Source organism: Rutidosis leptorrhynchoides, chromosome 1 (genome assembly GCF_046630445.1).
Source record: "Rutidosis leptorrhynchoides isolate AG116_Rl617_1_P2 chromosome 1, CSIRO_AGI_Rlap_v1, whole genome shotgun sequence".
NCBI lineage: Eukaryota > Viridiplantae > Streptophyta > Magnoliopsida > Asterales > Asteraceae > Rutidosis > Rutidosis leptorrhynchoides.
In genome coordinates this window covers 160456432-160467897 of record NC_092333.1, presented here as the reverse complement: position 1 = coordinate 160467897, position 11466 = coordinate 160456432, and the positions used below count along the sequence as shown (strand labels likewise).

The following is an 11466-nucleotide window of genomic DNA, read 5'->3' as shown; positions in this document are numbered from 1 at the left end:
ATATTTTAGAATATAGGTATAAAATGGGGGGTTTGATTTGTATTTTAATGAAAGTTAAGGAATTGAGTGTGTGAAAAATGAAATATTAAATAGTACTATAAAATGAGAGGTTCAATTTGTATTTTAATAAAAATTAAGGAGTTGAGTGTGTAAAAAATGAAATATTAAATAATACTATTCATAACTAATAAGACAAATTTTATCTATTAGTTAGGTTAGTAATAGTAATAGTAATTCAGCTTAAGCAAAATTAAAAACTAAACATTATTTTGCACATGATCCACTTGAAATTTGAATATCCACCTCAGCAATAGAATATGCCACCACTGTTTCATATTTGCTGGCTGTTGACTGTTTGGAATTTTACACAAAACATTGAAACAACATAATTGAAACTTTTAATACAACATCATATCCATCCATAATAATTTCATATTCATATACATAAACTTAAAATCACTGTGTGTATCTGCTGTTTAATTCTTTATTTTTATTTTGTATAATCTATAATCTAATCTAATTGTGTATGTAAATTTGGTTGCTGTAAACGTCACTCTACAAACCCATTGAAGATCCTATCACTTTTTTATAAAGGTAAACCCTAAAATCAAAACTCTTGATATATTCTTGAAATTTATTCTTTGAATTATTTATTTCAGTTGATATTGACACATGGGTATTATAAAGTTTCAATCTTTTTTCAGAAATGATATTAAGAAGGGTGATGGGTATGATGATGGGTTGTCTTGGAATAGGCTGTTTGAAAATTGCTGATCAGTCAACAAGACCAATACCACCTTCAGATTGTGATTCACCATCTGCATCATCAGATGATGTTGATTCTAAATCATCATCAATTTCATCATCATCATCATCATCCACATCATCATTGTTATCATCATCAGGTAGAATTAAACTTAGTGATGGAAGGTACTTGGCTTACAAAGAAAGAGGAGTTCCCAAGAACCAATCAAATTATAGAATTATAATTATTCATGGATTTGCAAGCAATAAAGAGATGAACTTTATGGCTTCCCAAGTACTTACACATAAACCCTTTATCTGTTTACTTCTTTTGTATGTAGATCTATATACTTTATTGTGTTTCGTGTATAAAAAAGTCATACCCAAATAAAAAGGTCATTAGCCTAGCTGTATCGAAGTGAACAAGATTTGTGTGTTCAAGTTTTGTCTGGGATAAATAGCTATATGTATGGTATTATCGCAAGCGCGGGATTGGGTGTTGCTGTTGTAATCTGAATTTAGCATTGGACATAATACTTTATTTATGTTGTGACTAATTGTATATTTCAGAAATTAATGGATGAATTGGGGATTTACATTGTACAATTCGATAGAGCTGGATACGGAGAAAGTGATCCGCACCCTAAACGATCACTAAAAAGTGAAGCTTCAGATATTCAAGAACTTGCAGATCAGTTGCAGCTTGGATCCAAATTCTATCTAATTGGTGTGTCAGTTGGATCTTATCCCACATGGAGTTGTGTCAAAAACATACCTGAAAGGCATAAAAACACATTCTCTCTTTTACCTTTTCACTACTTGCTAGTTATTATTAGAGGTGACAATTTTGACCCGTTCTATTTTTAAAGGGGTCACTTTGGGTTATCCGTCATCTTTAACCGCATAAACTGGGAAAAATGATAGTTAAGAAAGGTGATATAAAACTCGAATTTTATCAACCCAAGTTATTGACCCATTTTGACCCATTATCCTACACATGTTTCATTTTACCACGTTTTTAGTAATTATGATGTGGGACTAACCGAATTGAAATGGTGCATCCTTGGCACAGGTTAGCAGGAGTGGCTTTAGTAGTTCCATTTATAAACTACAGATGGCCATCACTTCCTTATAATCTGATTCAAGATGATTACCGGAGAAATCTTTCCAAATTAACGGTCGGGATTTGCCGCTACACCCCGGGATTGCTACACTGGTGGTTGACTCAGAAAATGTTCCCTTCGTCTTCGGTTCTTGATAGAAACCCAAAATTTTTTAGCAATAAAGACTTGGAAGTCCTGAAAAACACTCCTGGATATCAATTGCTCAGTAAGGTATGATACTTGTTAAAATTTGTAATAATCAGTTTCTAAAAATTTTGGTAAACAGGTCATCTCTGTTATTTTGGTTCAAATAGCCATTTTTATATTATTATTTTCATACTAATGAGATTATCCAAAACTGGTTTTTGAGTACTAGACTGAAATTTCACAAATCATCTATACTTTTTCATAAAATTGTATTGATTTGTTCGTCATTATGTTTGAAGTTTCTAATGACAGCCCATTAAGAATCAAATATATGCAAAAACCAACCGTACATTAAGGCGGTTGAAGAAAGTTATTTTCAGAAAATGGTTGACTATTTTCAGTATACAAACAATCAAAGCATGTATGAATTTTTTAATGACAACCCTAAGGGCTATCATTAGAAAAGTTCTATATCATGGCGCTATCTTAGCGTAGTTATTCCATATTATTATATACCGAGTAATCAGTATCTAAACATTCCCTACAACGAGTTTAATAGAGAGAGTAATGATCTTTGTGTTGAACTGCAACAGAGTAAGCTGAAAGATGAACCGATTTTTCACAGTCTTCGTAAAGACTTCATTGTTGCATTTGGGAAATGGGATTTTGACCCTTTGAGTTTAAGCAATCCGTTTGGTCAAAGTAAAAGTCAAAGTCAAAGTCGTTTCCACATTTGGCAAGGTTACGAAGACAAAGTTGTACCTGTTGGAATACAAAGGTATATTGCAACAAGGCTGCCATGGATTAAGTACCATGAAGTTCCTGATGGTGGACATCTGCTTGTGTATGATAGTGATGTATGTGAAGCCATTTTGAGGTGTCTTTTGCTTGGCGAAGATCCTCCTCCGTTGTACAAACCTAAATTCAATTCAAATTATTGATTCTTGCAAGTCAAATAATTGTTACAGAAACAAATCATATGTTTGCTTTAGTTTTAGTTTGTTCAATCTTGTGCATTCTTCCATATAAGACTCAGATTTGAGTACATTATTTGCAACATTCATTGTGATAGTGTTGTATTCATTATTAAGGGATTTGCGTTTGATGCTAGCTGCACAATCTGCACATAAGATTGGATGTATAGACAAATGTAATTAAAGTTTAATCTCGTTTGTACACATCATCTCTTTGTTTTCGGGACCCTCTAGTCAATAATAGACAGTTTTTCAGGGCCTTTAATAAATTATAGACGGAGTTCGAAAAGGTCAAACTTTGGTGGTAACCATGTATGTAACAAACCATTGACCTGACGGTATCGAGGTGCTCATCTGACCTTGAGATCATGGGAGGACTTCATGTATATATTTGTGTTGGGTGTGTGCATTTGTCTTCCAAGAAAAAAGAAGAAAAAAACTATATGCAACAAGTTAAAAAAGATATAAATGTTTAAAAATATCATGTATGTTACATAAGTTGGTTGTCACACATTCACAAAATGATTAAAAAAAAATTGCAGTCAGTAGTACAATTATACATTGTTGCATAACTAGTTGCAAAAATGGATATATCAATACCAAATTCATATAAAGATTTGCAACACTCTGCAACCAAGTTCACAACACTCCATAAGATGCCCAACCTTCCACCTCAAAAGTATAATACAAACAAGATACAACAAAAAGAACAACAACAATACCCAATCACAGGGGTATGAGGAAGTGAGATGTAAAGAATCCTTCTTCTACCCTAGAATAGAAGGAGAAGTCAAGTAGAGAAGATCGTTTCTCCATCCATTGTTAGAAAAAGTCATCTCTCCTATTCTCTCCTTCTATTCGAGAATAGAGAAACTGCTTCCAGAAGATGCAACAAAAATTTAAGAAAACAAATAAAATCAAGATCCAGAAAGTGTTGATGTTCTTCATTCAGAAAGAGGATCGACTTTGAACCGATAAAGTAACGTCTTTTTCTTTGAAGTCGGATTGTCGATGGTCAGAAGTAACTTACCAAGCTCCTTGATTTTAAAACTGTGGCTTATAACTGGCTCATCAGTTGGACTTACCTTCTTCGGTTTCTGTATATTTATGCTATAATTACTTTCATTATTCGGCACATATTCAGCACTGTAGCTCACTTCCCATCCAACTACCCGTAGCTCCCATACAAACATGCATTTCTGTATAAAAAAAATTGCCATTTTATTAATAAATACAAATACAATGCATTTATAGAATATTAATGAACCGAATGATATTTACGTGCTCAAGAGAAGAAAAAAACTTTGAGTAATCGAGTTGAAGACAAATTTTGTGCTTACATTTTGCATAATTCGGTTTATATCTTGCGTTTTTGAACAAATCATGGGTTAGTAATTTTTATGAAGATCAATTATGCAGTACTGAGATATATAATCATATAGATAATAACTCGGTGGCAAATTTGACCCATTTATTCAGGCTATATTTTATCTCTAAGAGGTCAAACGGGTCAAGTTGAAAAAGATACTTTAAAAATGTGTCTATCCACTATCCAGATTATGTAATATCTCTACCATGTCAACGGTGTAGAATTATAAACAAAAATGTTTAAAGAGGTAAAGGATTGGGAGTCTCCTAAAGCATATATCTAGTGTGTGACACCTCCTATTGTAGAAATTATTTAAGAATCTCCAACTGTATTTAACACACCAACTATTAATAACAAAGAAATACATGTTCTATCACATTTTGTGACCCACCCATTTTGCCACCTTTAAATAATTCTAAGTAAGATGACCATAGCAAGATTAGTCTAGTTGTCAAATAAAAGAACTCAAAAACACAGAGAGTTCCATATTGTGTTTTTATTAAACCTATCATATCGGACATTGGACTGGTAGAATTCACCGTATAAAATCAAAATTAAAATAGAAAACAATAACCCTGAATTTATGAGTATTATTAGGCCTATCTGATTATATTATACCTCATGTACGACTATCTCAACGGTTTGCTTGGTGTTTGGTTTAACAATAACAACTGCAGCTGGATCATCAATCGTGAATTCTGGGTTGCAATCACAATAATCCACACTCAGCCCACCATACTGAATCGGCACATGCTCTGGACTCACATATCTATATGAAAAGACAACAATAATAACTAAATTCAAACTCAAAGTTCAACACCAAAAGCACCATTAAAGAAATCTTGATTTACAACTTTACAAAAAAAATCAAAATAAATAAATAAATAAAAGGTTTACTTACTTGAAAAGGGTTTCAGCAGTTCTTGCAGGACTTGCAAACACAAACTTGCTCTTGGTCCTTTGAGTCATGAACGGGCTCATCATTGCGTAAAAAGCCAAATACCACCATGGAACATTAATAAAAACCTTCAAAGAAAATTACATCGATTAAATGGTAATAACAGCGAGATTAATTAAGCAGATATGGAGTTTAATGACAAAAAGACTAATGGACGATAATTAATAACAGACATATCACTAACTTATGTCGTTTTCAATACATAAGTGGAGTTGATTCCCCATTCAAGAATCATTTTGATTAGAAAGGCACTTTCTTAGAGCACATATCAACCTCAGAAATTCATAATGTGCTTCTTGGTTCTAATTAACCAATTAAACTCCAATTATATGTTAGTTTCCGATCAAAACAACGATTTATCTAATTCTCTGTTTCAAAGTTTTCTAACTACAAATTCTAACTTTACAACATTCAGTTAATAAAAAGATAGGATTATAGCTTATATTGATAACCTATTGAAGTGAAAAATATATCATTTCAAACATTATTCATTGTTCTAAATGTTTAATGTCAAAATTTGAATAGCCAGTAACTAAACGTTAAAGCCCTTTGTAATGTGTGACAAGATACATTAAGAAAAACAAAGAAACATAGCATTCATTAATATATCATAGATCAACAAGACAACAAGCAATCATTATTAGGATTTTGCTAACGATAACCCTTAGGGCTGTCGTTAACGTACATAAAAGAACATTTAACATCTTAAAACACATAAAATTCACCTGCTTTGCAACAAATTCAGGGTAGTTATCCTGCAACAACTGCAAAGCTTGCTTCGTAGCTAACCGTAGTTCCCTCTTTCCAGGCCCTGGTGAATTTTTCAAATCGCTAACCTGAAATAGTATTGATACGATAAACGCTAAAGTGAATTAATTTTAAAAATAGTTAATATATTAATATATTTATAAATAAATAACACTGACCTGAAATATAGTATTAATCCCACCAGGCCTAAAATCCAGTTTCCTTATACTCCTTTCAAGAAACTGAATCCTCCATTTCAAAAACCTTGTTCTTTTTTCCTCATCGGAAAATGTTTTATGATAAAGTTCTTTGTTCTGAAACTCACCATAAACATTATAACAAACAGGGTGTCCTTCTTTATCATAACCATGCATAAACACAACTTTTTCAAGATCATCACCTAAATCTTCATCAACTAAATCATCAATACTAAATGCTTTTCTCCATAAAAGTGTGTTTTTCAACATAATAAAAGATTCTTGAACTTTAAAATCTCTAGCCCTTAAAAACTTTAACAAAATAACATCTGTTCTTTCATCTTTTAAAAGTGGGATACCCCAAATGGATACATCTTCATGATTTGATTTGATTTCTGAACTGGGTTCTTCAGAATTTGAAGAAAAGTATAAATCTTTATTAGTAATTGCTTCTTGAACTAGTCTCTTGAACTCAGTAAGTGATGTTTTTTCTAAATCTGACAGATCTTTGAATTTGTTGCTTTCTTCTTTAAATGAAACCAAAGATTCTGGGATCTTTTTTCTGGGACCTTCTGGGTGTTCAATTAGCTCACCAACAGTGGTTACCGGTGGTGGTGACGGTGGTGCAACGGTGGTCTCTTTAGATGTTAAAATGAGAGGTAGTGAAAGTGGGGTTTCTAGGGTTTCTTCTGCCGCCGATGCCGGAACGGCGGCGATGGGTATTTCACCGGACATTTTTGGGTCTAAAGTTGTACAGTAGTAGCAAAGTTGCAATGTAACGTTTTATATTTTTGAAAAAAGTAGAAAACTTTATATTAGAGTGAGGATAAATATAAACCAAAGAAAAAGAATGTGTTATTATGATGTTGGAAATGTTGGAAATGGAGAATGGAAAAAGAAATGATGCCAAGTAGAAAACTTTAAAGTGACCTCTTCTTTTTTTATCTTCTTTTTTGTTTCAATATATAAAATATAGATATAGATACATAGATTAGGATTAACAATGAATGTTATAAACTCTTGCTTGTTGTAAAAAGACATGTTTTTTTATTTGATAAGCCATGAAAATCAATGTTTTAGGTAATATTTGGTAGACTCCTAAGATTTAAATGAAGAAAAAGTAGCTAAAAGTTAAGTTGAATAACTATAGTAGATGGGAACAATCATCATGATAAGCATGGAATTTTATGTTTTTTATGTTGGATAATAAATACTATACAGCTTACTATCATGGAATATCAAAACAATGACATTTCAATGAGGTATCACATAAACACAAAAAATGAAAGAGTAAATAAGGCAATAGACCATGTCTATCATGACAAAATAGATTTTTCTAAACTACCAATTCTATTTTCCGTGAAAAACATAATTTAAATAAAAATAGATCAGACGATTAAGTCGAGTTACATTGGATTTAGACAAGACCTACTTACAATCCATGAATTTCTTTAATACTGCGATGTTAAAGGCTGTTAGACGACCAATATCGAGTCCAACTTTTTTTTAGAAGCAAGAAAAGGAGTACATTCAAATTAAACCATCTTAAAAGCGCGGTCACCCCAAAATAATTTAGATCTCATTGTGTCTATATAGTCGGTTTACGAACATTTAAATAATGAAAGAAAGTATATACTCAGGTTACCTAGCACATATTTTAAAAGAGCCAACTGCTCAAAGAGATACATAAACGACAATGAACCTATGCTACATCCAGAATCACAAACCATAGCAGAAACATCTGAAGGTTTCACTCCAATACCAAACACATTAGACTTGTTTACATTCTCTTTGAGACCCAATGTAATGTAAAAACATGAAGAATACGCAAAATATTTTCCATGTCTAAACGATTCCATTCAGATAAAATCACAAGATAATCTACAAAAAATAAATGAGACAAGGTCAAATAAGCATTATCGATTACGCAATCTTGGATTAAGTTCGAATCAACCTAGCAGGACTGCCAAGTGAAGCCCTTCCATCACAATGATAATTTAGAACGGTCTTAACAGATCACATTGACACAAGCCCTTCCATAATTTCTCAAGCAGTATAGGTATGAAAGATTTGGGAGCAAAGCTGGGGGTCAATTGGGATGAAACAACCCCATAAAGCCCCAAAATCCATCGAACGTTAGAGTGTTCAAATGAAGATTATGTCTATCAATCTTCGTGGTTTCGGCTTAGATAAGTTTGGGGTTAGTAAGATCAAATGGTTTAGAAAGCTAAGAAAATCAGAATCTCCTGATATTGTTCTTATTCAAGAAACGAAACGCAACCAAGTAGACAACAGATGGGTCGAATTGTTATGGGGATCTCCAGATTTTAATTTCGTGCAAAAGCCTAAAGTAGGCAAATCAGGGGGCATGCTTATTATATGAGATTCAAATGCGTTCAAGGTAGAAGAAGCAGTCGAAAAACCTCATCTTCTAGCAATAAAGGGAAGGTGGAATGGGAAAGATAGAGACACGATCGTGGAAAACATATATGGCCCGCATAAAGACAATGAAAAAAAAGAAACTTTGGGAAAACCTGGAGAATTTTTTGAACGTGCCTGATGTGGACTGAGTTCTTGGTGGAGATTTTAACGAGGTTCGAAGTCGTGAAGAAAGACAGAATAGTCAGTATAACGAACGAAGAGCTGCATTTTTCAATAGGTTCATCGAAAATTGCAACTTAGTAGACATTCCATTACTCGGTAGAAGATTCACAAGAATTTGAGACAACCGCATAAAATTCAGTAAGTTGGATCGTTTTCTTGTTACCGATTAATTTTTATCTTCGTGGGGTGATGTATCAGCGGTGGCACTCAACAGAAATTCCTCAGACCATTGTCCAATAATCTTAATAGATAAAAATTTCGATTTTGGACCAAAACCTTTCAAGTTTTTTGATGTCTGGCTCGAATCGGAAGAAATAGAAAAAATAGTTGTTGGTGCATGGAACTAAACGGTTACTAGCAGAAGAGCAGATTGTCAGTTTCGAGACAAATTAAAAAACGTCAAAACAGCCCTTCGAACATAGAGCTACAGTACTTACAATTCATTGGATACACAAATCGAAAGGCATAAGAAAATTGCGATGGATCTAGAATCAAAAGCAGATGCATGTGTTTTAACAGAATCAGATAGAGAATCGTGGTTGAACGCAAGGGTATCGTGGTTAAAAAAGGAAAAGGAGAAATCGGACATGCTAAAGCAAAAAATTAAGATGAAATGGATGGCTGAAGGTGATGATAATACGGCTTTTTTCCACGTTGGGATTAGAAGAAAACATAATAAGTCTAACATTCGGGGTCTTCACATAAATGGCATATGGGATGAAAACCCGACAACCATAAAGAACGAGGTTTTCAATTTCTTAAGAAAATTATTCGAAGCAAAGTCAGGTCCCAATCCAAACTATGGCTCCCTTGATAGTTTATCCTTTAATCGCATAAGCAATAAAGAAGTTTTAATGCTTGAAGATCAATTTACAGAATTCGAAGTTTGGAAGGCTATTAGTGGGTGCGAATCTTCAAAGGCTGTAACAGACTGAAACCCGGGCTAGTTGTAAGTTGTCTATTTTGCCCTTAGGGTTGTGCTTAGTCTTAAGTGCTTTTCTTTTAATTATTTTATTAGTGTTTTATTATATTTATGTTGTGACCAGTTTGTGACAAGGGTTCCAGAATATGTTTGTTTATTTTAATTGGACCTCGTTTGGGTTACCTAATCTTGTGCGAAAGATATCAGATAACTGGTAAATACCCGTGTGTGATGGGGTATTGTGTTTAACACAAATATATAAGCCTTGACCTGCTCATTTTGTTATGTTTTCCAGAAATTTCACTTCTTCACTCCCGTACCTAACTTTCACCTCTTTAAAAACCTAATCACTCAATCTCGATTTGGCTCTTGAATTGAGTTAAGAAACTGATTTCTTGTATTGTTGTGAGTCTATCAAGGTAAGATTTGTCAAATTCCATGTCTAAATCAGTGTGTAAATTGATTTTGAAGGTAAGTTTTGTTAAAAGTGATTTTTGGGTCAAAAGTGCTTAAATTGATGTTGTTTGAGCGTAAATTTTGTAGGTTTATTTCTCAAAACGTTTGTTATAAAAGATGTGTTTGGTTTTGGGGTCTTAAATGAGTCCTAGGTCGAGATTTGGTGGTTTGAGCTTGAAACCCGTCACTTTGCTGCTGCAGCAGCTGATGAACTACCCTCGGCCGATGGTCTTAGACCATCGCCCGATGGTGGGTGTCGAATGGCCGATGGACTAGACCATCGCCCGATGGTGTATGACCTTAGACCAACGGATGAAATTTTGACGATCGCCCGATGGGAGGAGACCATCGCCCAATGGTGTGTTGACGATCGGCCGATGAAAGAGACCATAGGCCGATGGTCTTTTGCAGTAAAATTTTACTAAGAGTTGAATTATAGCCGTTATGTTGCCCGCGTGTTTTTATGATTTTCGAGATGTAAATTTAAAAAATACATAAGTGTTAAGCATGAATTTTTAGCGAACGCTTTTTTTACGGATTTGTTGAAATGTGATGTCAGTGTGTCTAATTTTGATTGAAACACTATTCTAACTTGGTTTTTGTTGTTCTCAAGAGATAAGAATAAGGAAGAAGCTCAGAATTAATAACTGAGCAGTTGCTGGTAATTGTGAGTGGGTCTATCTCCGGATAGAGTTGAAGTAGCATATCATGCTACTGTGGTCGACTCTTTTACCATGCATAGTGTAGGGATTGCCATATTAGAATAATTTAGTATGCCTGATGGTGTGTATAAATTAAGTGTACATTGTGTGAATGGCACCAGTCGGGTCTAGGGAGACTGGGGACTCGAGATCGTGCCTAGGAGAGGTTAGAGTCCGTATGAGGTTAACCGTGCCTAGGGGAGGTTGGGTCCATAGGCTACTTATTGTGGAGTATAGTGTGAACGATGCATCCCCTGCATCTGGATAACTATACTGTGAATTGAGTAGCAGGGACTATCGGTAAACTCAAGCCGTCGATCCTCGTATTGTCTTATTGTATGCTAGTTGGTAGTTAGCAAGTATTGTTATTAGTATATAGCTTGTGTGTGGCTTAAGCTATATCTTTTAGATAGATTCCATTCACTTAGCGGTGCGCTAATCCCCTACATATTTACCCCTTGTAGGTTTATGTACTACTAGTCAGGATGGGTGCTGATGCAGAAGACATGTTTGACAACCCAACTCTGATGTGAACTTTTGTTTA

General features: G+C 34.0%; 2 protein-coding genes across 3 annotated transcripts; one reads left to right on the top strand and one right to left on the bottom strand.

The window, feature by feature from the left end:
- The first annotated feature begins 384 nt into the window (after positions 1-384).
- LOC139866619 (uncharacterized) lies at positions 385-3168 on the top strand. 2 transcript variants are annotated; one of them, XM_071854914.1, is made up of 5 exons: positions 385-594; positions 688-1039; positions 1315-1526; positions 1817-2078; positions 2588-3168. In XM_071854914.1, the coding sequence occupies exons 2-5, from the start codon at positions 707-709 to the stop codon at positions 2933-2935; spliced, it is 1155 nt and encodes a 384-aa protein (XP_071711015.1). In that variant the 5' UTR covers positions 385-594; positions 688-706; the 3' UTR covers positions 2936-3168. The 2 variants fall into 2 exon arrangements, with proteins under 2 accessions (XP_071711015.1, XP_071711012.1); XM_071854911.1 differs by having other exon boundaries at positions 386-594; positions 705-1039.
- A 651-nt stretch (positions 3169-3819) lies between these two features.
- Positions 3820-7108, bottom strand: LOC139866612 (patellin-3-like). Its single transcript, XM_071854901.1, has 5 exons — positions 6222-7108; positions 6021-6131; positions 5239-5363; positions 4956-5106; positions 3820-4167 (listed from the first exon to the last, which is right to left on the bottom strand). Exons 1-5 carry the CDS (start codon positions 6972-6974, stop codon positions 3913-3915), a joined length of 1395 nt encoding a protein of 464 aa, XP_071711002.1. The 5' UTR covers positions 6975-7108; the 3' UTR covers positions 3820-3912.
- Positions 7109-11466: the final 4358 nt, after the last annotated feature.

Bases quoted from the DNA above. Each gene is read 5' to 3' on its own strand.
- LOC139866619 (XM_071854914.1), top strand. From the start codon at position 707: ATGATATTAAGAAGGGTGATGGGTATGATGATGGGTTGTCTTGGAATA. The intron at 1,040-1,314 runs GTACTTACACAT...TGTATATTTCAG, and splicing joins TGAACTTTATGGCTTCCCAA to AAATTAATGGATGAATTGGG. The intron at 2,079-2,587 runs GTATGATACTTG...GAACTGCAACAG, and splicing joins GATATCAATTGCTCAGTAAG to AGTAAGCTGAAAGATGAACC.
- LOC139866612 (XM_071854901.1), bottom strand. From the start codon at position 6,974: ATGTCCGGTGAAATACCCATCGCCGCCGTTCCGGCATCGGCGGCAGAA. The intron at 5,364-6,020 runs GTGAATTTTATG...TTTTCTTTGAAG, and splicing joins CTGAATTTGTTGCAAAGCAG to GTTTTTATTAATGTTCCATG. The intron at 5,107-5,238 runs GTAAGTAAACCT...CTTTTCATATAG, and splicing joins ACTGCTGAAACCCTTTTCAA to ATATGTGAGTCCAGAGCATG.